This window comes from Oxyura jamaicensis, chromosome Z, assembly GCF_011077185.1.
Source record: "Oxyura jamaicensis isolate SHBP4307 breed ruddy duck chromosome Z, BPBGC_Ojam_1.0, whole genome shotgun sequence".
In the NCBI taxonomy this organism is placed as follows: domain Eukaryota; kingdom Metazoa; phylum Chordata; class Aves; order Anseriformes; family Anatidae; genus Oxyura; species Oxyura jamaicensis.
The window spans coordinates 66,875,071-66,901,761 of record NC_048926.1 but is presented as its reverse complement, the minus strand read 5'-3'; the positions used below and the strand labels follow the sequence as shown (position 1 = coordinate 66,901,761).

The window sequence follows — 26,691 nt, the reverse complement described above, 5'->3', positions numbered from 1 at the left end:
AAGGACTTGAATAGCAGAAAGTTTTATATTCTGATAATAAACTTGGCTAATTAAAACAAGATGCAGATGGTACTGCCACCTAGCAATTTTCACCTCACTTACTCTGACTCCAATTATAGCCTTTCCCTACTGACTTACACTGTTTAAATTACAAAGGCAGGGGACAGATGACTATTTACCTGTTTCTATTCATACAAAGAAGTCTAACACATCGTTTTCCTGCACAAGGCATGTGATGATAGTCTTAGTGCTTATTCCAAAAAGAGAAGTACCTCCTTTCTTTAAAAAGGGAAAAAAAGTAGTAAAAAGACCACTCAGAGACTCATTAGCAGGCACACACATCAGCAGGAAATGTATGAATATTACACACACAATGTGTTCCTCTAACACTTGTTGGTTGGAGCAGGTGCCATACTTCTGGGAAATTAACTTTAATTGGATAAATAGAAAACTCATCTTAACTAAGCCAGTACATCCCACTGTTTTAGCTTATTATTTTCTTTAGACACTCTGAAAAGCCTGGTGCCACTCCCTTGGGTGGTTTTTGCTTCCTCCTGGAGTAAACTGCTTTCACAAGGAGAGGTTGGACAAACAGCTGACAAGAATGGGTTAAGCTTGCTTGGTCCTGGTGCAATGCAGCAGGGCAGACAAGACTACCACTTTGGGTCCTCTACATTTCTCTAAACAAGATCTTTAAGCAAGATGTGTAGAGCAGGAATCCATGTCTAGCCTCAGGAGAGAGCACAGAGCAATCCTACCGTGGCTGTTTTTGTGTTGGAGGAATGATCTGGAGTCACATCCCAAAAATGACTCAAACCATTGGCTGAACCACTTGTTCCCAGTATTGGTGCATCACTGCTGTAGTACCAACTCCTGTCATGCAAAATCACCTGTCCTTCTGTATGTAAACAGCTCTGAACAAGCTGTGCTTTTGCTGTGTTTCTGCCTGCAACTTTGCACCTGAGGATCTTTCAGATGCAAAATATTCCCTGTTGTCAAAGCTGCAATGGGGCAGGACTTAACAAGGTTGTCTTTGAAATTACACTCCTCTGTAGTTTGAAAAGGTGTCTCTACTGGAGGGAGAGGAGAGTGGAAGGCAGTGGAACATGACTTTTTTTATCTTTGTCTTTGAGTAAATCAGCTAGGTTACCTTTCTGTAAAAAAGAATTGTTGAAATTAATGCTGATTGGAAAGGAACTTCCATGCATCCTCAATGACATGTTAAATGAGGCTAACATGAGTACCATTAGTACGATAAATAAGTTAACATTAACTCAATCAAACTGGTCAGATCATCATCCCTGCTTTTCATGTGTATCTTCTTTGTCCAGGCCAAACCCGGTGATTTCCATGGAATGGCACCAGTGCTTCCTGCAGGGGATGGATCTCACCATACAGCTAACTCAGAGTTTTCCTCCCCTGTCAAAAGCCACCCTGCTGGATCATCTGAACTGAAATGCTGAGGGCACTGCCTCTCCTGGGCGAGCTGTGGGTGCTCAGTGGAGCAACCTGTCCTTGGCAGCATCCTGCTGCTTCACAGGCCCAGGTCCCTGTGTCCTTCAGTTGGTCCTATCAGCACAGCCATATGGTGAGACAGCTCTCCTGGTGACTATGTGCATGGGCCCTGGGGAAACGCTGAGAAGGAAAATTGCCTTAAGGGTTCACGCCCCCATTTGTGAAAAAATCTGTGGCACATGAGCAGAACAGTTGCAGAGTCTATTGGGCTCATGCATTAGGGCATCCCCATCCGGCACTCCCTCCTTTGTGCCCATGCTTTAACATGACTTTCCTCTCACTGGCAACAGCGGGATGAGCCTTGCAAGAGAGTCAGCTGGTGCTGCTGCCAGAGGCGATCCTCGTGCCTCTCCGCAGGCCAAGCCCGATCCATGGGAATGACTGAGACTGGCAGCACAGCACACAGCTGAGGGGCACCTTCAGCAAGACCAGGGGTCATTTAACTTAGAAAAACAAACAAAAAGGACCTATGAAGCAGCTGCCTGCAGTTGTTATAGAGGAATACTAATATTAATGTTAATATAGAGGTATCTCTATCTTTGCATAGCTTCCTTAGATGCAGCTTGTATGAAAGCTTTCAGAACAAGCTGGACAGTGTGTCTTCACGGGGGACCAGGTGTAGACTGAAAATGACACATGCTGCCAGGTTTCTAGCAGGTAACACAAAGCTGTGTGGCAAAATAAAACTACTAAGCCCAGTTACTAAAGCAGATGAGTGTTCAGCTTCAGGAGAGAGGCTGTGAGTATGTCTGCACTTACACAAAATCCATGCAGAGGATGTTGGTATGTTTTAATCACTGTCAGGACGACGGACATTGTATATGCTTTTGTTATTTATCTGTTTACTACCATTTTCTTGCAGAAGTAAAGTCTCAGGCAACATCCTCTAAACCAGGCCTATAAAGCAAAATAGATTTATGTGTGCTAAAAGAAAACACAGGCTCCCCCATTATTAATGTGCAAAACCTGGAAATGAAGTCATATCTGTATGATGATCTATTTTGGTGGACCACGTGTGCTTAAATCCCATCCTTGATCTCTTAAACTATCAAGTCTGCCATAAATATTTGATGATGAACAAGCTCATAAAAAGAAAATGTAGAATATGAATAGAGGGAGAGCAAATGTGTGATTCAATTTTTAATTACCATCGCCTTATTCTAAAGTCAAGTTCATCTTTAAGAGACAGAAAACAACAAATTTATTTCTCTAACCTGGCCTAAATGATCAGCATTGCATTTATTTATTTATTTATTTATTTATTTATTTATTTTGAAGGGAAAGGATGAATCCTCACAGAAACCAAACAATAAGGACACAAGAAATAAGGTAGAACAGTCTGGTTTTATTACCATATGTAATCAAGAGCTTTTATTTCCCCTTATTTTCTCATTTCTTTATTTTTCTTTCCCGCTTTTTTCTTTTTCTTTTTTCTTTTTTTTTTCTTTTCTTTTTTATTTTTTTTACAACATACATTAAATTGTGAATCAGATGTTAGGGGGATGTGGAAATGTAGGGAAACTGGTGACATCACGATACTCTACAACTTTACAACAAATGAGAGTCTGAATTTGTTGCATCTACCAGTGTATAGCAAGGGTGGAAAGCAAAGGCACACATAGGTTTATGAACCCCTCAAAACAAGGGGTGGAAGGGAACCGGTGACAGGGAAGGACAAGAAGAGAAGACCCGCTGAGCACCAAATGAGAATTTCAAGGTCAAGCTGGTAGCAGACAAGATGTATATTACAAAGGCAGATCTCTGTACAAGCTGCTGCTGTGATTATTTGCTTCTGCATTTTGACAGGACGCTTTGCTGAGTCATAGCAATGGGGCCCGTGCATTTGGTACTCAGGGGGTTTGGAGCTTGGTGAAAGAGTTGTGAGTGGGTTCTCTTCAAAAATGACCTTGCTACCTATGGTTTTCAAAGTTTTTTTTTTTTTTTATTTTATTTTTTTGTTTTTATTAAAACAACACCATTGCTTTGGATACAGATCTATCTACTCCAGTCTGCATAGTTCACTAAGGGTGAACAAAACTGTTTCATAAAAGAAGCCATGATGAAATGAAAGAACATGCAAGCACCCTTGTTACACACTTTGGTCTAGACCATCCAGACTTTATATATACCATCTATAAGCTAATGGACTTAAAATCTGTCTTTTCAGTCATTCAGAAACAAAACCAAAACCCTGAAAAACAAATGGAAGTATAAAATTTTAAAAAACAAATTGAAACAGAAATAACCACCTTACTCAAACATACTGTTCAGTAGATATATATATATATAAAAAGCTTAGAAGCGATCCCCATCTTTTGTCTACAGTATGTTGACACAGTTATTGTAACAGATTAAAAACACATCTACGTTTTTGCATAAACTGAAAGACTGGAAAGGAACTTACACACCTGCGCGCACACACACGCACACACCTGTGTGCGCGCACACTCCCACACTAGCTACATGCACAGTCACACAAAAGAAACAAAGGAAAAAAAATACACTTTTTTTCCCCGGAGGAGTATATGCAGCATCCTTCTGGAGCAGCAGGTAGCTGCAGCAGGAGCCCGCCTGCCTGTCCTAGCTTCATGTGGCCTGCGTGCTGCGGGACGTGTGGCGGGGCGTGCTGCAGGGCTTGGCCCCGCTCACCACCACCCATCCCCAGCCAGGCAACACGCCGGCCCCGGGGGACAAGGGTGTTTGTAGCTTCTGTGGTGCCCAGGGACATGATGACTGGAGATGGGGCACGGGAGGCAGGGGAGGGTGGCACGGTGCCTTTGGGGCAGCGCAGCTGGAAGGTGGTTTTGGGAGAGGACTTGGCACAGCTGGAAGTGGGACTGACCCGGAGGGTTCGGCACTGGCCCGGTGTCTTGAGGGACGTGGGGTTGTGCCGACAGCCACTACATTCTTCTTCGAATGTCTTTGCTCTGATTCTTGAGAGGGCTTGGAGGAGGAAGGACCAATAAATATTTGCATTACTCCAAGGAGAAAAAGAAAAAGGTTTTACATACTACAGCTCACAATTATACACAACTGAGGGTGTAAGGCACAAATTTACATGTGGAAGAAAACAGGCTATTCACAGATATATTCCCACGAAAAACCCGTGTGATAAGACCATAATTTATGCATGGTAACAGCCGGCATATTAACTAGTTCACACTGTTTGAGGATTTTGTTTGCCGTCTCACATGCAAGGTGAAATGAGATGGCACATCACAAGCTGGTGCCTTCACAGAAAGTATTAGCTACTGACAAAGCCATGTTGATAGCAATGGTGCACAAATGTGCGGCTTTTAAGAGTTTCTCTTGCAATTGCGTTAGAAGTTATGAACTTGCGGTATTTGTTTGTTGCTGTCTTAGGTCAGAGGCCCAGCCGGCTAATTAGCTGAGAGACTTAAATATATATCCCCGTTTTTTTTCAGCTAATCAGACAGTCCAGGCACAAAGTTCAGAATTCCAGCTCCAACTTATTTAACTCAGTGGATTTATTGGAAAAATAAAAGAGTTTTAGTTACTCCAGTTAATGGGTTTCACGTTAAATACGTATAACTTTCAAGGTACTTCTCTGAAGAGCTGCTCACAAGATGATATGCAGAAGTCATTTCCTTAGGAAAAATGAAAGTTGAACAATAAATAAGAGGAGTTACTTGCGTTAACAGTCACATGTTATTCATTAAAAGAGAAGGGTAGCAGAAATCTATGACATAGTTCGCCCAGCATGGCATTTAACTGCTGTAACCAAATGGCTGTAACACTGATGGGCATTTCACAGTACCTGCACTTAGTAAACTTCTGCCATTGTTAAGTCAGAGTTAGCTTTATCAATGCATTCTTTTTTTTTATTATTTTTTTATTTTTTTTATTTTGTTTTTGTAATTATTGGTTTTGCTTTTCAGAGCACTCTTTGCCAGTTCAGGAATGCACTGTGCAGTTGGGGGGGTGAAATGTCACAGTCATTTTTCACCTGTGTGCTTTTGGCTCAATGTTTGTGATGGAGAGTTAGTCTTTTGAGCAAAGAACCGGAGGGCTGTGGGGGCGAGTCCTGCAATCGCAAACCTTTAACCATGGGTCATATGGCTCGGGTTAAAAAAATATTCCACTTTTCCCAGAGAGCAGAATCAACACATCCTCAGCTTGCAACAACCATCTTCTCAGAGGAGCAGTTGCAGAACACTGGCTTTCAAGGGCAACCTCTGCTTAATTGCTGTTCTACCCCCCACCCCACTGTGATTATGTACACGCGTCATTGGGCTTCATGGATGTGGAGAGTGGAGCGAAGGAAGGTTTGGGAGGTACGTCTGGTTTTAGTGAGGGTGTGCGTTTCAGCCCAGACCTTGTCAGAGAGTTGTACGTGGTGAGACTTGGCTGTCGAGATACAGTCACAGCCTGTGCCTGCGCGGCGTGGACCTGTATGGAGTCCACTCGCTGCGGAGCGGGTGGCGGGTTGTCACCCCTGCCAAAGCTCTGATTTCGGGAGAGGTGTGACGAGTTAGAGGAGTTAGTATTGTTTCTTTTGAGAGTTGATGCCTGGTGACTTCTTGTGAGCGAGTTTGTCGGGTAGTTCCTCTTGTAGTCCACGCTGTAGGCAGAAGAATGCATTTCCAGCCGCTTGCTCAGGCCGCTCTGGGACAGCGAGGTGCTCGGGGGCCCAAGGGAGGCTTCCCGCTGGGGCACCTTTGGTGGCATGCTGTCGAGACTCTCCACCAGGTTAACCCCATGGCTGGGGCTTTTGCTGCTGAGATGGTCCTTGATGGTTTTGTACTCAAGGGTGGCATTCTGGTCCTCCACAGACATCTGAGCCCCATCGCTCATTTTTGGCTGGTCAACATACTCGTGCTGGTAGCCTTGCTGGGAAATGGGCAGGACCACAACGCTGGGGATGTGGCTAGGAGAAGCCCTGAGCGGCAGGTCAGTTGGGATAACAGGCGAGGCCATTGGAGGGATATCTTTTGTGCAGGCATTGATGAGGTTCTGGTTTCTTTCCCACTCCCTGCTGCCACGGCTGGGCTTCCTCTTCTGTTGCAGGGTTGGGGTAGATTCAGGGGTTGGCAGAGCAGCCAGGTCCAGGTGGTGCTGGTCGGCCTTGATTAGCATCTTGGCAGTGCTGCCTGGGGTTGCCAGCTTGCCGTTGTGCATCAGGGGCGTGAGGATAGCTTCAGGCTTCGGCTCCTTGGACTGAGCATCTCCGAAGAGGCCGCTGAGCTTGGTAACACTGCTCATGGAGCCGCGGCGGGAGTGGGTCAGCTCTTTCTCCTTCCTCTGCACAACAGCCACATCTCTGCGGCGGTGGTCGCAGATGCAGTACACTATGATTCCCGAAAAGACGGCCCCCATGACAAAAGCAAGAATTACTGCAATGGCCAGCAGGGTAACTGGCACCAGCTGATCATGACCCTTCAGGTAACTCTCCCGAATCACTCCTGAAATAAACAGCATACAATGGTTAAGTAAACCAAGGACAGGGAAAAGCCACTTACCAATAACTACTTCATTCAAAGGCACTCCTTGGGAGGTCTGTTTGTGTTCTGCAAGGTGATTTTTGATCAGCTTGCCCAAATAATAGAGACATACCTGCCAGCTACATCTTACATGCACAGCCTTGTGCTCTCAGTACAGCTTTCAGATCTGGAGCTGAACACTATCAAGTTCAGGGAGAGAGAATTCACTTGCAGGGCAGTTGCAATCAGTTTGAAATCCATGCCCTGGGCAAATTCACACTGACTTCGAGAGGTCAGAGCTATTAGTTTTCTTCCTCTGACATACTGCTCATTCCTCCCCTCCCTCCATCCCATCTCTGCTCAGCTAATGACATCTTATTTTTACTACTGTAAATTGTTCAGACTGAAAATCCTGTAAAAGGAAGAGAGGAGAGAGAAGCTCTACAAATATCAGAGAAGTGCATCCCATGTTGTTTAAGGCTTGTCATTCTGTTATCTTTGTCATGTGTTTTAAAAGTCACTGTCACATGCCTGACCTTCAGGAGGATGCTTAAATAACCATGAAAGACAGAGCACAGTGTGGAAATGTACTGAGCCTTGCAGAGGATTGTCCTTGCTCTTCCAATTTTTAAAGCTCTCTCTTGCTCTAGACTCATGAATAGGTTGACCTCTGCGGTGAAGCTTATCCTTCTTCAGCTGAAAGCTCTGACTTTGAGGGCCTCATTTGGTGGTTCTGTGCTGTGGTCTGAGATTAGTGTCAAATCTTACTTGGCCCTCCAAGCACTCCCTGTCAGTGAGGGCATCTTTGGCAGAGTGTGTCTCCTCAGTCTGAAGTCCCTAACACAGCATTAATCAATACTCTGAATTTCTAAAGAAAGGAACTTTTTCCTGACATAGTTGGGCATCAAGCCAGCAGCACTAATGAAACACAAGCACAGAGCTTGCTTTTTTTTTTTTTTTTTTTTTTTTTTCCTTTTCTTTCTTTTTTCCATTTCTGGTTTTGTTCTTAGTGCTTAACAAGGCACAGCCACTGCCTGACAAGGAGCTGAAGGAACGTCTCTCCCACCTCTTTCTCCAGAGAGCATCCAAATGCCAGGGCATTAAAAGCTCCACATGCTCTAAGGAAATATAAGCCACATCCTTATTAGAGGAGAGACAGCAAGACAGGAAGAAAAGTACCTCCAAGGCTCTCCTGGGACCTTGTGAAGATACAAAACTTTCATTTCATAAATCACCTCCTCCTTTAGAATAATGTCTTTTTGTGTATTTGGCAGACAAGGTATTTGTGGCCCAGAATTAGAACCAAATGCAAAATACTCCTCAGCAAACTATGTTAAAAGAGTACTGAAAAGTTGCCATTATCTCACAGAAACCTTTGATAAGTGTTCTGGGTAGATACAGTTTTGCTTCCACAGCATGTATTTTCTGTCCCCATTTAATTACAGTGTTTAGTTGGACAAGGGATATTTGCTTACAAGATAGGAACTTTATTTTTAAAAGTAAAACAGCTCTTGAAATCATAAGCTTCTGCTGGTGACATCACAGCTATTTGCCATGGAAATTACCATTCTGTGACAACCAGAGGGTTGTGATTTCATGAGGAGAATAAGGAGCAAGGGCACATGATCCCTTAGGAAGCTTAGAGTCTGCATTCATATAAATGTCTTCACAGTAAAAGAGTAGGGGGAGGAAAGAAGACCTCAGGAAACAATGTCTAAGTAGAAACAATCTTTGAATCAAATGCTTCACAGAATACTCTTTCAAAGCCCAAAAGCTTTTTTTTTAGGCAGGCTTTTCTACTCTTTGTCAAGAACACCTAAGAGAAGGTGGTAGTGCCTAGCCCTGTAATTTACATCCACACACAAGGCTCCTGTATATAGTCCAGAAGCACAGTCTGGTGGTTGCAGCATCATCACTAGGAACACCATTTCATTGTGAAGGTGCCAGTCTACTATGAACCTTACACCTGCCAATATTTACTTGCTAGTACACCATAAATTTCAGACCAATTTTTTTCACATTTTAAAAATTTCCTGTGGTCATTAGTTGGAAAACCAAAAGTGGGAAGTCTTGAATGGGTGGTAAGGATGGTCAGGGAAGTGTTAACTCTTATCAAGAAATGCATTGCTAGGCACGATATTAAGGAAAAATTCAGCTTAAAATGCCTGATTTCAGGGACACCTTTCATGGACAAACTTCTCAGAGAAATGCTCCTTTGAGTACTGAAATCTTATGTTGTTTGTTTGTTTGTTTGTTTGTTTGTTTTCATGAAAAAGACTCAAAATCCTGGCTCAATGCCTACCTAAGCACCTACAATCATTAAGTCTGTCTGTATCTGGAAGCAGAAGCCATCCATATCCCAAGAGGAAGGGGCAGGACTTTTCACAGAATCACAGATTGGTTTGGGTTGGAAGGGACCTTAAAAATCATCTAACTCCATCCTCCACCCCCTGCCATGGGCAGGGACGCCTCCCACCAGACCAGGTTGCTCAGCCTAGACTTTTCCTAGCTTATGCATTTTTAGCACTTTAACCATCATTTGCAGTTGTGGCACAGAGGCAGAAAACAGGAGCCTTGTCTTCAGCTCTCCCTGTCTGCTTTTGTAGAAGGACTTGAACCCAGGTGACACAAGGTATGAGAAGCTTTCTCTAATCCCCACATGTGAGGAAAAAGAAACTGACTAATCACTGGGACAGAGGTTTATCTCACATGTTATACCTCTTTCCAATAAGGCGTTACAGCAGATAAACTAGTTTGCGCTGAGGAAGCTTCCTTGCTCTGTTTGTAGCCTGGTGTAACAATGATAGATAGATGGGTGCTCCCTGCCTGGCACTTCCTGATGGCTACGTGAGGCTGCTCTCCTCACTCAGCCTTCTGCTTCAGGCTATTCTACATCTGACAGCTGTAAAACAGAAACCTGCATCCCTGCATACAAAACCAGCATGAAATCTTGCCATCAGTTTTACATTACCAATGGATATGGACTCATTACAACTCACGTTACAAAATTACCACACATTTCAAACTGAGTGACCATGTGTACTCAAGAAAAGAGTAGCTGAAATGCTGCAGCTTGCACTGCAGGTGTTTTATGAGCAGAGATTTATGAGGGCCTTAGAACAGCCTGATTTCAGCTAGTTCCTCCTGAGCTCATACCTTCCTGAAGTTTGTTAGGTTTCCAACACTAGAGTGAAAAGATATTTAACTTTAGTGGCTTTGCCCTAGGCAGGTGGATCTTCTCTGGACACAATCTCAGGTCAATGAGGTAATTTAGTTTTTATGATGAATCACATTCAAGTGTCTATTGTAAGTAATCCCAACAACTTTAACTTAAATAAAATGATTAGGATTGGCATGATTTCACCTGCATTAATGATTATGAACCAGATACAATTAAGTAATGAATAAGTATGAGGAATGTTCAGCATCCTGCTAGCAAGATCACAGGGAGAGAAATCTAATATGAAATAGGCTACCGCAGTTGTCAATCAACATCTCAAGCCCCTAGCATCAGTAGTAACTGCCTTCACAGAACTGGATGAATAGGCAAGTGTGTGATCCTAATGATGGGCCCAGAATGTGCCAGTCTGAAAGCAAACAGTGTTTGTGCCACTTTATATACTTCATTGTGTGTGGTTTTACACATCCTGCGGTTCTTAAAGAACCGTTCACAAGGTTCAGTTCGGCATCATTCATTAGCACACATTACTGAAAGGATTAAAATAAATGAAGAAAATAGTTGAAAATACGTAGGGTCTACATTTCTGAAAGTCAGATAAAATATTTCAACCACCAGCTTTGAGGAAATATCTGTTACTGAAAAGTCTTATAGCTGTATATTATCTGTCATTCTTGACATGGTGTACTGGAAAATTGACTAAGCTGGCTGCATAAAATTCTATGGAACCAGACTGTAAAATATGATAGATATAAATACTGTTATATTAGTTTCATCATATATTTAATAATAAAAAAATATGTGCAAAATACTATTACCTTGCACTTTTAAAATATTCTGTCTAGCACTTTGCTGTTCGCAGTACATTCTTTCCAGATATGAAAATGCAGTATTTATTTCATTTAATGTAGTTAGCAAGTACTCATCCATACTCTTGTTTGTTTTCTGTAGCACCTGAAGACATATCACCATAGATAGTAACCAGCTACTCTCTATTAAGAGAATTACCTGTACTAACACTATACTTGGGAAAGGTCTGGTGGTAAAATAGCAGTAAAACTCAAAAAGCTTCAAAGACATAGACGAGGTTAAATATTTGCACCCTCAAGGATCAGGCTTTACATCTAATGCCACAGACACGCTGGCACTTATCTGTCTCCCTGAGGTCTTCCACTGAAGACAAACTCTGTTGCTCGTGAATCACAACTGGGGTTATGAATGCAGAGTCTTCCGATGTGTGATGTACTATTATTTCTGGCTTTGAAAAGAGCCAGGCTAGTGACCTGATATTCTCCACTTTCCATGGCTATTGTGATTCTCACAGACAACCTGATCCTTCTTCTTCCACTAACTTTCTGAAATTTCACCCCATGTCCTTTTGTTTGTATCATCTAACATCAACATTAATTTTTCTGAGAATATACAGTATACTGTACTGTACTGTATACTCTGGAACACAAAAAAATCACCACTTCTTGCTAATCTAATGAAAGAGAAGACCTGATATATAACTCACTACTTCTTCCAGCAGAGCTTATAGGTAAGATACAGAGAGCTGGCTGATCGGTTGGTTAAGAAGACACTAAGAAAAATGTTTCGGAACATCCAAAGTGTTTCAGTTCTGAAATGAGTTAGTGCTTGCATAAATCATATTACTAGAATATTGATCTAACTTGTTCCCCAAAAGGTAGCTGGGGAAAAAGCAAAGAGACATACATTTTATGCCAGTAATATAAATAATTTTTCTAAAGTTCTGGAAAAAGTGAGAAGCAAATTTTTTGAACACCTCTGGATGAAAATAAGAGAGAAAAGATAAGATGTGATGTAATGACCTAGATCTATGGAACAGTAGATAGGAAGTAGGAAAGAGATGAGGCTTCCTCTCATCAGCTAACAAAAGTATTCAAGGGTTAAGACTTCACCTGGACACCTGTTAAAAAGCAGTACAACAAGATATGCACAGTGCTTAATGTGTTACCACATAGAAATGTTGATGGCACTATTCTCTGCATGTTCTGGTTGTTCTAATTCTAACAGAAAGAAACAAAACAAAACAAAACAACAACAAAAAAAAATAACACCAAATTCTGAGTGCAGAAACATAATCAGTTTCACTTAAATAAAGGAACAGAGTTCATCAACATAAGAATATATGGCATGAGTATAATAGAATAGGAATAATGAATGCCAGTATGTTAAGTTTGAATAAAGAAGGACAAATAATGAAAGATACAGAGATTGAAGCATTTACAATTTTTTCTGCTTTACTTTTCAGCAAGAATCCACACCCTGGTCTGTGATCAGAAATGTAACAAATTCAGGCAATGCAGTGCTGACCAGAACAGAGAAAAGAGACACAAAAATTCAGATCATGTGTATGTTTTCAAATTGTGTAATGGAATTGGCCAAAGCAGTTTCTAGACACTGTGCAGGTTCTTGGATGATGCTGAAGGAACCATGAGCAGCAGGAGCTCTGGAAAAGGGCAAGCAGTTTACCTGTCTTTGGGATGGGCTAAAAGGAGAACCTAGCAGACAACAGACCTGACAGTCCAATTTTTAGAATGGGAATGACAGTAAAATGAATGATCAAACTATCAATTTTGTAATCATTCTAAGGATAATACAGTCATTATATACATATAAGCTGAAGAAAATTTGCCAAGAGTAAATTACATTAAACTAGCTAAAATTCCTTCCTTGACAGGATAAATGGTTTACTTTTTGTGGAGAAACATTAAGTATGATACATTTTGACTCATTTTGTCACAAGCAAATAAAAGTGAGCTAACACCTGCTGAAAAGCTGCACTTGAGAAGTATTGATCGATGATCTGCTTGGAAAGAGACCTGAAGTAGGTTGTCCTCCACAGGATTCTCTGTTTAGACAAAGGGAAGTCCAAGGAACCCTTGTTCAGCTGTGGTAAATGGTTTTGTTTCTGCGGAAGGAGGTGCAAACTTTCACAAGCATGTGAAATCAATGCTACAGAATTAAATGGTGGAAGTATGACAAAATAAAGAACCAAAACAGTTCCTTAGAAAAAGGTGGATTGGGTAGTATTATAAATGCAATGGCTCCACACGGATTTTTATTACTCTTGGAGCACTAGTTTCCTTATAACTGTTTTGAATGAACTGTCTGTCTCAGGAGAAGAGCAATTCAGAGGCATCTGCAGGAAGGAGACCTCAAGTCCAGAGGCTTAACAAAAGAGATGTATCCCTTTAGCATGTGCAGCACAAACAGAAGTCTTTTGTGATGAAGGCTGTTTTTCTTTCATCTGAGATCAGGGATAGAGATGGCAAAACCTCAAGATGAGTCCCATAGTCACTTTTCCTCTAAATCTGTTTCTGTCTATGCTTCACAAACGGAAATTCCAGCTAATAACACCCACAACTGCTTGATGAACAAAAACAAACAACCCGACTTCCTAGTTTGACTAGCTTAATGTGAGGCTGCTTTAGTGATACAATAGGCCGGATGCGGCCTGCTTTTATGACCAAGCTAAAGTCAGCGAGAATAACAGGAGCAGGGCAGAGAGCAATATCTGGTCCTGTAACTACAAGTTCCTGTGTGTGAACAACCTCATTACCTGTCATCAAAAATAATGCATTTCTGTTTGAGTACTACAGCTAGCTGTGGTATGGATACAAAGACACCTCTGTTCCAGATATGATTTATGGCCCTGAGAGGTGCATGCTGGACAATGAGGTGACCACATGCCATGTGCATCAAGAACGCTCTGTGAGCATCTCTGCAGGGAGCTCTCATTGTCTAGTTTTCCAATATTGCCTGTGACAGATGGTAAAGTAATAACCCCAAATGGTGGCACACATGAAACTGAAAAACAGAGGTGGGAAATGAAGAATGATGTTTTGGCAGGGAAGTGGGGGAATAACTACCAAGGAATAAGGTAATATTTAAGCCTAGACCACACATTAACAGCAGTCAGGGAGTGGGTGTCTTTGTTGTCTTAAACTTCACCTCTCTAAATGGAAATCAGCCCACTTCCATCTCCAACACCTACAAAATCACTTGAGACTTTCCACAGAGCAAGTCATTGTTCCACAAAGGCACAATGGTTTCGTTATTGTTGTTATTTAAGGAGAAAACCTTCCAGTTAATTTCTTTCTTCAGTTCAGGCTTTTCTGTCTCATGTATGTCTCCGTCTGCTTAGACTTGCAAGAATGCTGGTATAGGCTCATTATGAATGGAGGTTTTTACAGGCTTCAGAACATCTTTTTTTTTAAATGCCACTGAAAAGGTTTTCAACATGTGTCTCCAGGTGTTAGAACTGTGTTTACAGGCAGTCTCATGCTGCTGAAAGACTATTTCAGCCTGGAAAATCTCTGCAGGTATTAACAAGCTTTCTTCTCTCTCTCTCTTTTTTTTTTTTTTTTTTTTTTAAACCAGACATAGGAATAAAAAAAAATAAAAAAAATCAGATGAATTTAGACTGGACACTCAAAATTAAAGTGACAGCAGGTTCAGGAATGACCAGAGTTTACCATGCATTTCTGAGATCTCATCTTATTGTTTTTCTTGAAGAAATAATTTCAAGGTTTCAGAATAAACGAACCACATCATAATCCCAATGATTTGATGTTAGCCACTGTATTGGAACTGCTTTATTGACAAAGATAAGTAACCTCTTACTTAAAGGTAAGTACAGCCCCCCCTGTAAAGCTGTATTGTTGATTTGTAAAGGTCTGTAACCATAAGTTTTGAAGTTTTGCATGACTGCTGAAAAGCACAATCCATCTCCTTATGAATCCAATGCCTCCTCGTGGCTCCTAAAGCTGGTTGCCCAAGCTAGTTCAGATATTTAGCAAACAAAAAGAGAATGCATGTGCTTCGAGGGAAGAATGAGTTTAGCAAGAAAAAGCCTTCAGTTGCAAGAGGCACAAGGATCCTCAGAGGTACAAAGAGAAAGTGTACTTCAGAACTCTGAAAACAAAATCGATACATAAAATGTCTGAACTAACATGTAACAAGCCTGAGAAGGATATAAGCAATCAGATCAGACACAGAGGCCTCTGTCAAGGTATTTTGGCCCATAGTCAGACCAATTTCAGAGGCAATACCTCCAGGACAGGTTCATCTATTGACCCTTAAGGTTTTACTTTTTCAAGCAGTCCAAATTCTGTTACTTCTCCCATCTAATGAATAACTGTCAACAAAACTCTCCATAGAAAAAAAGTTGGTTGCAACTTCCTACAGGGGGTGAGATCAACACATAGCTCTGCTCTCAATGGGAAGATGCAGAATATTAATTCCTGCATTTCTTATGATATATAAATTATGCAAGAAAGTTTAAAGAAATGACTCCACCAAGTCCTTATGAGATAACATATGAGTCTTGAAGTATCATTTTCAAACAAGTTTTCAATTATCTGTTTTTATGAGCTTGCAATCCAATTTCTCTGCATGTCACAGCAGCCATACGAAACCTATACAATTGTCATATATGTGAATTTTGACAAATTAGAAGGGAGCAGGCCTTTTCTGAATGGGATTAATATAGATGGAAATTACAAGCTCTGAACTAGCAAATTAATGCCCAGATTATCTCCCACCCCACTGAAATGAAGGGCTGGCAGACTGGAAAATGACCAGAGCAGCAAGCTCTTAGAATATTTTAAGTTGCATTACTTATAAGCAGTAACTCTGTAAATAAGCCAATTTATTAAGTTTTCAGATATGAGAGGAGCTTTAAGGTACAGAGCCCCCTGGATCTACAATGCAATGAGAGTCATCACAGTCCAGAAAGCCAGTCCAATTTTATTTGTTGCAGTGGCTTTGCTGAAGGCCAGCTTTTGCACTAGAAAGCACTTGAGAAACTTTCTCCCACTGGCAGACAACATGCAGTGACTGATCACTTTGAACTTTCCTGATTTCAGTACTTTCCTTCACCTCTCACCCTTTCCCAGTGAGCAACAATTTTTTTTTTTTAGATGCCAGTGTGATGGGGAATAAGCAGATATAGCAAGTCCCTTAAAACAGTAAACCAGGCGTCTGCTATAGTTGAAAAAAGATGCATAAAACCCAAATGTCAACGAAAATTAATTCTTTTGTAGCCTGTCTCGGTAGAGGCTAGCTTTATACTGCTTTGCAGCTTAAAAACACAAATTTCCTTTAAAGTCTGCTGTGTTTCCTCTAATGACGTAAAAGAAGCTCAGTGCACATTCTGGGACCATTCTACTATGCCTGGGATGAGCTTAAACATACCCAGCTGCTCTTTATTAGTTTACTTCAGGGGATCTTTCACAGCTGGGTTAAACCAGATTTACATATGTTTGGCTGAATATGCATGATTTCAGGGCTCCAGAGAAGTTGTCCTAGCCTGCAAAGTGAATCTCTCATCTTCACAGTTCCCTTTTCACTGCATGGAGCTCTTCTGACAGTGCAGAACAAATGATGGTGCTTTTTTTTTTTTTTTTTTTTTTTTTTTCCTGGTGTGGGCATTATGTATTCTAGGCAACCCAGTGCCTTTCTGGAAGCAGTTTTTATGTACAGTGTCAAGGAAAGAGAAGCTGTCAGTGAGAAATTCTGTGGCTTTCCTTTTCCTTTCTTACAGCCTGTTTTGAACTATGGCCTTTCTGCACAACAGGGAGAAGTGAAGTTTTCTGAATGTCAACAAGAGCAGCTCTGCTTAGCAGGCTGAAGCTCAAAGCAGCCATACAGAAGAATTGGGGTTAAATTTCAAACACTTTATACGACCTAGAAACAAAAATTCTTTCCTCATCAGGTCTGATCTTCTTTAAATACACATAAAATGGAAACGATGGTTTTAAGCGGGTGACTAAACACATCGCAGCAGAACTACCAAAGCAGCCATCTATTAAACATCCAAGACATTTAAGTAAGACTGTGCTCTATCTGCTCTATTCCCCGAGGTCCTTGGAAAGGATTATTGAAGTTGAACAGCTAGGTGACCAAGCCTATCTATAGTATCTATATTTACTGGTGCATATTGACTGTACTTCCTAGAGATTGTCCTCCTGTCCACAGCTGGGTTGCTGGTTAGGAACGTAGCTGGACCCCATGTTAGGCCTCCTCTTTTAAAGAGGGCATATGAAACCTCTTCCATCACTTATATGCCTAAAATGTATATTTTCTGACAGAAAGCAATACTGTGGATTAATTCTTCATTTTCCCTACACTCATGCAGGTATTTTCTTCAAGACCTGGACTTCAGAATTAAAACATGCTCCCAGTGGTCGGTTAAAGACCACTAGAAATATTTACAGGGCTGGGTCTGTAGACCAAAAATAGCTTATATATGGCTGGTGTTTGGTATATCTTTTCCCTCTTTATTGTAGTCCCATAGTCTCACCTGTCACTGAATACATTAAGTGACTGGGAAATTGCAGTGAGTTTGAAACCCTGGCCACAACAGTCAGCAAGACAGATTTTACCTCTAGTTCTTTCTCTGTATCTCAATACTCTTCCAATATAAGTATTAGAAGCCTTATTTCCTCTCAGTTACATTCATTCAGATCTGCAATCCCTACAGTAAAGCAAGCAGGGTTACTCCAGTTACATCCTGAGGCAAAAGACAGCATTTTCCTACTGTTCTTCTCATCCTGTTGCCGCTATCATTTCTCACTTCATTCTCTGTCTCCAGTGCTGGCTTCTTTCATGCATTTTTCCTTTTGTCTGTCAAGTTTCTCTGCATTTTTTTACTTAACTTTTAAAATCTAATTTTTTTACCATCTCCCCATCTTGCAGAAACTGCATGCACATCTATGCTTTGATGCTGTAACTTCACTAACACTTCGTATTTGTGAATTTTTTAACGTGCTCACTGATAGCAGTGGCCAATCTGCTAAAGTGACTTCTGTAACTTCATTTTACGGTGCATGGTATGGCAAGTAGGTACCTGACCTCCCTTTGAGACGGTTGCCCTGGGGCCAGCACCAATCTTGCCACAGTGGCATGCCCAAACCAGCTTCCTCTGCAACACACTCACAGCCCTTCCAGGTGCCCTCTGGCTGCCCAGCTGCAGGCCAGGCATATTTGCTTTATGGCACATCTCATCATCATCAGCGTGTCTGCATTACAACAACTTCCCCAGCCTTCCACTTGTTTCTGGTACTGTTTCTAATCCTCTTTTTTTCTGGACTTACAGTAATGTTTGTTCATTTTCTGCTCTTGCTCTTTTTTAGGTCAGTATTTCCCACCGCTGCAAGCAAACCAGGGATGCTTGCACGGCTAATTAATCAACATGAAGGTAAGTGCTAGAACAAGGAACTGACCAGCTTTTCTCATATCTGTAGGCTAGTTTTCAATATATGTTTACTGGTCTAGAGATACACAAATTTCCATGTGAGAAGTTAGCATCTCTCTTTTTTTATTTTTATTTTTATTTTTATTTTTATATTTTTTTATATTTTTTTTTTCTGGCACTGGGACTGTAACAAGTTTTATCACAATCTCTATGATACATTTTCTCTTTCCTCCTTTCTAAACACAGTGCAGGCAGGTGAGTCCAAACCTTTCAGGGAAGCATATGTGATGTTATCAAGTTGTCTTGCCATGAGGAAGCACAGATAAACTGTATTGTCTTTTCAGGTCTGGATGCTGGGTGTCTGAAAGTACCTGCTGATAATACTAATTCGGTTCAGTGTGTGAGAACTGCACACCAAGCCACATAACTACCCCCAGGGACCACTGGGTATTGCAAATTACTTTGTCTTACTAGGTGAATGCCTCGGGGCATTGCTTGTAGCCTGGTCATATTTAGACTAAAAACATATAAAGTGCTGCAGGACTGTAAGACATCTTTAAGATGCTGAATAAAGACTAGTGTTTTGCAGAGATAAAGATGAATGTTATCTACCAAACAAACAAACAAACAAACAAAAAAGAGCAGCACTCTTTATGTTCTTTATTATAAGCTGAGATTGCCCAAACCTCTGGGCAGGCTCTGTGGTGAATGCAAGAGGTTCAGTGGGGAGTGCACACGGAGGAAGGGACAGAGGGCACCCCTGCTCTGTGCCCTTCTCTGAGAACATGGGAGTCACTCAGCTGTGAACACACACGGAGAATGGTTGAACTGTTTGGTGGAAGCTGTACGCTGATGCGAGATATTAGATTTCTCCCGTGCTGACCACAGGCTCGAAGCAACTACCAGCTGCCTTTTCTGCACCGAATGACAAGACCACTAGCTTCTTAAAACAATGACAACTACAACAAAAAATGCTACTCAGTTTTTACACAGCTTTATGACTTATGCCTCGCTTACCCTTGTCAGCTAGCTAGACTGAGTTTAACTTTATAAGCAGAGGTAGACAGGTGCCTTGTTCTATTTTTTTCCATAGCTTCTTGTAAAACAAATTCATTGTATTTACTGACATGAATGACTGTCCTAGATTTTTTATTTTAATTAATTAATTATTATTATTATTTTTTTTTTTCGCCAGGATTATAGCTATGTTTGCAAACAGTAACTCAGTAGTTTTCTGAACTTTCCAATTGAAAACAATTGGAAAATATACTCTTCTCAAAGGAGTTTTGGCTTTATCTTGCTGAAGGCTTTGGTGTACTGCCATTCAGGAGGTGTTTCTTTGCAGACTTAAATTCAATGTCTGAGTTGGTATTGTTTGTTTTAGCAATTGCATATCTTTTGGGCTCTCAGAAAAAAAAAATGTTTCTTTCTGGAAGAACGTGATAGCGAATAGCTGTAAGGCTTTAAAAATGAGTCTCTGTCCCCCACCGTACCCTTCCCTTCTACCCCCCCCACCCCCCCTTTTTTTTTAACAGCTGCTCTATTATTTTCTATCACAATTGTGGGTAAGATGGGATGGAGTATGAACAAGATGGAATATTATTGACTACATGCAGCTGGTGTTATTTTCCAATTAAAAAATTCCTTGTTGGGCATATGAAAGAACTGCCTCATTTATGCCCAGTTGTGATGATGTTATCAAGTTGCACCTTCATCTGAGATTTTATTTCACAGAAAATAGAAATCTCTGGTTGTTGCTGGAAGGACTACAGTTTAATATCTAGGGCTATGCGTTTTGGTAGGCATGGGAGGCTGGGACTGGTCTATCCATTGGGACTCACTGTTTCAGAGCATTACAGGTACTCTTCCTGGTCAACGTGAAGTTGATGATTAATGTGCTGCTGGCCATTTCCAAATGTTTGCTGTATTGTACAGCTGTGCCAGAGATGCCCCTTAATGCTCCCTGAGCAACTTCTCTATAAACTGCCCTAAGCTCTTCTAATGTCAATGCAGCTGTTAAAATTTACTTCAGCAGAGAATCTGACTTACTCTGATCTGCTGGGGCAGTGAGAGCTGTCAGACTATCAGCTGGATAGCTAAAGTGCTTATCAATCATACCGCCAATACTCAGTGTACACGGAGTTGTCTGTGTATTTAGCTGCCAAATGGTGACAAGTGTCTTCTGGGTATGAACAGACTGAGGTTTTTCAACAGCTTAGAACTTGGCCAGTGGAGCTATTTTTTTTTTCCAAACAGTTATGTCAGGATGCACATTTTTGATATAATGGTAAATTTGCTCTATTCTCTTAAAAACTTCACAATAAAATGTCCATAAGATTCTGTTTTGTAAGAAGAGAATAAGAACATATTTTTCTCTCTCCTCTTTCCTAGCTACTCGCACAAAAATCTTGGAACACACAATTAAAATCTAGAAAGTCATAGCAACAGTAATTGGAGACCAGAGACTATGGTGTCTCACTAAATTGTTAAGTAGCTCAAAGTAGCACTTCTCTAAACACCTGGCTAAACTAAAGATATTCATAGAAAAGACTACTTTCCAAATGTGACAACACTTGTTATCTGTATTTAATGCTAAATATGATTAACATGGCAAAATCTAAATTATGACCTCTCCGGTCTTTTTTTTTTTTTTTTTTTTTTTTTTTTTAAATTAACAACATTCTGTAATCAGTACACACCAGCCCATTTTGATGTAAAAAATATGCTTGCTTTTTGACAGTCTTAAAGAAAATTAAGTAAAAAAGGAAGACAGTCAGTCAGTATCTTACCCATGGAAAGAGATATAGATACTGTTCACTGTAAGGTTATCTATATGAGAAGAAATTACGTGGTGTTTTATACAGAGTCATGTAATTAATAAACATTTCACAGTCCACATATTATATTGAAAGTGCTCTGAACCAGGACTGTCATTGCTTAGGTTGTTGAAAATTTACTACAGGACATCTTACCTATTAATTAATACAATTATTGAAACTATGCACATCCTATGTAAGAAAAATGAATTATTCAATATCTTTAACAGCATATTGACATTTTAATTACACTGGCATTAATTTAACACCAAAAGGCACTTTAAGACTCTTTTGGCTGTAAGATTTTCTGCTGTTAAACCCCTTCACATTTTGAAACCTTTTCAGAAATCTCTTACTTAAAGGGCTAAGTCCTTTCCTGCCTGTTCAGCATGTTTGCATTGCACAGTGCCTCCCTGTACTCAACATATACATCCTCAGAATGAAACGTGGTGTTATTTAGCATCTTGAACACCAATTATTCCTCACAGCTTCCAGAAAGAGTAGTGGCCCTGTAGGGCTAGCATACCCTACAGTGAATTCCCAGCCCTTGATAAATATGTCAGCACTACAAGGGTCAAACAAGAGCAAGAGGCAGCCTGTGTTTCTCCACCAGGCTGTCCTCACCGGGTGACTGTGGATGAACACAGCTGGGAATCTCGTCCATCACACAATAGCTCTAATGCCCTGAACTCTGAGCAGCTGCCTTGACAAATTAGACATGGCCTCTTTTATTGAAAAAGTAGATCAAGGTCCTGGGGCAATGACAGTTTTTCCCTGTTTTAGTAAGACATGCTTCTGCTGCTCATTGCAGCCTGTAAATGGATAACCTGACCTTAAATCTATGCAGGTGGACAATTACAGGTCAAGGACACCCGCTGTTTCCTGCAGCCATTTGACATTTGATGAGCTCTATTTTAAACTTCACCCTTCCTTTATTTGGAGAATTCTGAAGTATGGGGGCATATTTACAAAGGAAAACTCCATTGCTGGTTTTCATAACCAGGACTTGCACATCAACACAACCACTCTTATTATCATATAATCTATATTTTTTATTTTTTTTTTCCTTTTTTTTTTTCCTACTGAATAAATGATATGTCACTTGACCCTGGGTTCAAAGCTGACTATTCATACTTCCACTTTCGTTAGTTAAATCTGAAATCCATACTGCTAGTGAAACATGGAAACATTTTGATTTCTGCAAAAAGCAAGCTAGATCCAGTGATGAAGGATAGTTATTTCTTTAGGTATAGCACAGACGCTTGGTGTGTGTTGGAATATACCCATTCCCTTACACTATTTTACTCTTCCTTGATCATATGAAACACAGAGAAAAGTGATCATCTTCTTACACTTTCAAAAAGATCCTACAGAATATCTGTGACTAAATGAACTAGATTTTATTTTATTTTATTTTATTTCTAATGTAAGGTTCAAAATGAAGTCTAGCCACAGATAAGACACACTAAACCACCGCCCTTTATTCCTATCACAATCCCTATTTTTAAGCTAAAATGGGTTTAAGGGTATGGAGCTGCCCATGGACTTAGTTTCTTGTTGTCTTTTCTGCATGCTTACTGTCCTCACTGTTTCTTTACTCTTGCTCTCATAGAAACTTAAAAACCATAATGAAAGCAAGTTTGAAGAAAATCTGTTGCCAGAAATGTTCCTTCCAGCATTCTTCTTTCATCAATTTCACATACAATTCCTATTTTACTTATTAGCTCCTAGTTCTCTCCTCCCAGTGTTTGAACTCAGGGATGCAATCTGGGATGATTAGCTGTCGCCAGCTCTTGGACCAGATCTTGTACATACAAGACAGAACAGAGGAAGGATCAGTGTCACTCCTCTGGACGGACAGGTCTGGTGTGCTCCCTTAATCCTGACTGCACAGTGTTCTTGTCTGTGTCACAGAGTACCTGCAGCTCCAGCAGGGAGAGCTTATCAACCTCCTGGCATGTTTGCGAGTTATTAGCCTGGTCTTGTGATACAGATATCTGGCTAATAGAGCTCTTCTGAGAAATTTGGTCTCATTTAACTGTTATCAATGGTTTTCTGGTATTGATTTGGTACAGAGCTAAAATGGCGTCCTACAGAAGGTTTCTGGTATGCTGTGATTAGTCTCTGAGACTATCAGTTTCTGGACAAGTTGCTTTTTAGAGGTATTCTAAACCAATATGTTTGTTTGTTTGTTTTGGTTTGTTTTTAAATATTTTAATATTCCACCAAAGCAGCTAGTATATGTGACAAACATAAATAAGGTGCCCTCACAAAACAGGGATGTTTACAGGTGCTAATTTACCTAAGAACATTTAACAAATAAAATCTGTAGGGCTCTGTTAGCATGTACTCATCCAACCAGCCTCTGTTTAAATCCTAATGGGAAAAGTAATTAGGTTTTAGTTTAGATGTGAATCTATAAAAACTTAAATGAACTAGGTCCATTTAAGTCTTGTGTACATGAAATCCCTTTGTGAAGCATTACAGCTCGAAGTAATCAAACCTCTCACTTCAAGCCTCAGCTAAATGCTTCCAAATCATATACAGTCAGGACAAATTAACTACTCCCTTTCTTACACCACTCTTTTACTGGACTGTGGGCAGAAATGTACGGAAAATGAAGGATCAGGTTTGATTCTATCTTCATTGTTTCCTCAACACTTGAAAGTGTTAGTGAATGGCAAAGTACTTGCAATCTGTTTTATGTTTGTGTGGACAGTGGTTTGAGACAGGGAAAAGAATAGCAATGTTTGTAATATCTTCCTCCAGGGCCATATGCTTTGAATTTACAGTGCTTCCTGAGCCACATCTAGTCAGAGCTGACTATGAGCCTCTCATCTGATTAGCCTAACACTTTTTTAGGAAGCAGTCAATTCCTTCTGACTTTGCCAGAACTATGACACAGATAAAATACAGGGTATTTGCTTCACCTTGAAAATCCAAGCCCTTCCCCTTCAGACCTGTAAACGCTGACTCCAAAAACAGCCTTGACAAATTCTGTGCCACTTTAAATCCTCTTCTGAATTATTACAAAATGCCAGTAAGATAATAATGACTTCTCCCTGCTTCCTCTGATAAAACATGTTTTGAATCTTTTAGATCCTTGCACATATCAGAATACAACGTTCTGTGTAAAAACAGACTGCAAATGTACTTCCTGGTGCAAAACTCAGCCTTCCCATGATCAACACTGGCTGCTTAATTTATGCCAAAAGAGTCCAAAGCTTTGCTTTGCCACAGATATTTTACCACTTTTTTTCATGTCTATGTGGAAAGTATCTTGTTAAATCAGCACTTTGCGTTCTTTGTTATAACTATACCTGAAATTTCATACAATTCTCCCTCCCTGGAGCAGAATCTGCTGTAACATTTGCAGACTCTCCAGAGACAAGCATTGTCAGCACTTAGCAGGTCTTTCAAGTAGTGATAATCACAGTAAAAATTAGTAACACTGCCACTTGTGTACAATAAGAAACATCTTATGGAGTCAGATTTTGAAATGAACAGCCCTTGGGCACCCCAATAACACAGACTTCTCCAAATTGTTCACTACTGCTAATGACACCTAGGTCTGTACCACCCAAAGGGCTGCAGTTGTTAACAGTTATGTGTAAAATAATATACTCTAAAGCACGACATATCTACAGGAGTATTCTTAACATTTAAATACACCAGCAGGTCTTAACCGTATAAACTGTGTGCAGCACGTCCCACTTCCAGACAGTTTTTTTAAGATTGGCATGTGGCCATTGACAAAAGTTTTGTTAAGAAAAGGAGACACCACCTCATAATCTTCACTTAATGAGTGTTGAGACAAGTAAGAATACAAACATTAAACCTGTTCAAAATAACGCTACACTTTAAGCAGTCAATGCCCAGCTAAACCATGTCCACCTGAATGCGTCAGAAAAGAAGCTGTGGAAAGAAATCATAAACCAAATCTACAACCAGTTTATCAACACTGTGATTGAAAGGTAAGCTCCGTATGTTTAGGGAGTAAATAATAAAACTAAGCAGTTGGCTACATTGTACTAACAAACCAGGACTAGAAAAACATGAGGCATTTCTAGAAGGAGGCAGAAGGGACAGGAGACAGCAGAGAAGGGCCAGCAGGGTAATGAGGGAGCAAGGCCAGTTACTCCTGAAGAAAATTACTTTGTTTTCTTCATGAAGGCCTCTCTGCCAGCAGTGCGTACTATTTTTTTCTACTCCCCCTTCGTTAGTAGAACAACTACAGAGACACAGTACTAGGTCACTACTGGGGTGTACAGGGTAAAGCCTTGGAGTGCTCCACAGGAGGAGCTTCATGACTGCTGAGGGCAGGAGGGAGGCTCAGTACAATGGCAGCAGAAGGGGAGGTTAGACTGCAAGGTTAGGAAAACTCTTTTGACAAAGGTGAGAAACACACAAATTAAGACTAAAACACAGCAAGAAAGGAAACCAAACATAAACATACTCTAGAACATGTTTTTTTCTTTTTTTTTTTTCTTTTTTTCTTTTTTTTTTTTGGTTGTTGGAGGAGATGGAGAAGAGGAAAGAGGGTGCAGTTTACCCAATCAGAGCTGATTTTTTTTGTTTGCAATGCAAAGGGCAGATTCCTTAATGGCCAAAATGAAAATGCAAGTTTGAAGGCAACACATAATTCCCACTCTATGGGTTGCTCTACACATTTTCATCTTGGCAAGAAATATGAGGTAGCTCAGAAACAACAATTCCAGAGTATATTTAGCTACTAAAGCTGTGGCACACAAATGTCACATTCCCATGAGTCAACCCTTTTAAAGAACCCCCTCTTCACGCCCCCACAGATATTCCCCAAGATGCCTGCACTGAATTAAAAGTGAAGCATATGGATGGATGTGACATCATCAAAGCACCCGTGTTACAGAAAAAAAAAAAAGAAAAAAAAAAAAAGCAGCAAGTGGATTCTGTACAATTAGTACAATCAGAAGGAAGTTGTTTGTGAGTACAGGAAAAGAAAGAAAACACTGTCCAAATGACTAGACACAACCAATGAAGAACACCACAAAGCACCTTGCAAAGCAAAGAGAAAATGTTAAAAAAGAAGAAAAAAAGAAGGAAAAAAAAAAGAACAAAAAAATAACATTTTTTTTTTCTCTCTGAATGTGCAAAAATGAAAGAAACCACAGCAAAAGTGAAAACAAAACCTTGATGAAAGGATAGTAAGCTTAACATTTTCTGATTTAATTTTGTGCAAGTGTCCTTGTGTCCTTTGCCCTTTAAAAACAACAAATCAATAGCAATTTTGGAGCCAACCAGCTTTGATTGGGCAAGGCAAGGAGTAACAACACACAGGTAGATGGTAATCGTAAACAACCATGCGGTCACCTCTGCCGCCATTGTTTTAATTGTGTGTAGACTGCTTCCAGCTTTGTCAATATTCATAATTAGGCAACAAAGAATGCATGATATTTAAATGACCCTGTCAAGAGCTAATAAGGATCTTTGGTAACCATCACTCCCTGAGGAGGGAACTATTGAATGCAAGCCACCTCA

The 26,691-nt window shown here is 40.5% G+C and overlaps 1 protein-coding gene across 7 annotated transcripts in view; it reads right to left on the bottom strand.

The window, feature by feature from the left end:
* Window positions 1-2,840: 2,840 nt before the first annotated feature.
* The window catches only part of SEMA6A (semaphorin 6A), a 118,015-nt gene continuing 94,164 nt past the window's right edge, over window positions 2,841-26,691 (bottom strand). For all 7 annotated transcript variants that reach the window (XM_035310163.1, XM_035310164.1, XM_035310162.1 and 4 more), the window contains one exon: window positions 2,841-6,938. In XM_035310163.1, the coding sequence (XP_035166054.1) occupies window positions 5,749-6,938 (1,190 nt within the window). In that variant the 3' untranslated portion in view covers window positions 2,841-5,748. The remainder of the gene's footprint in view (window positions 6,939-26,691) is intronic.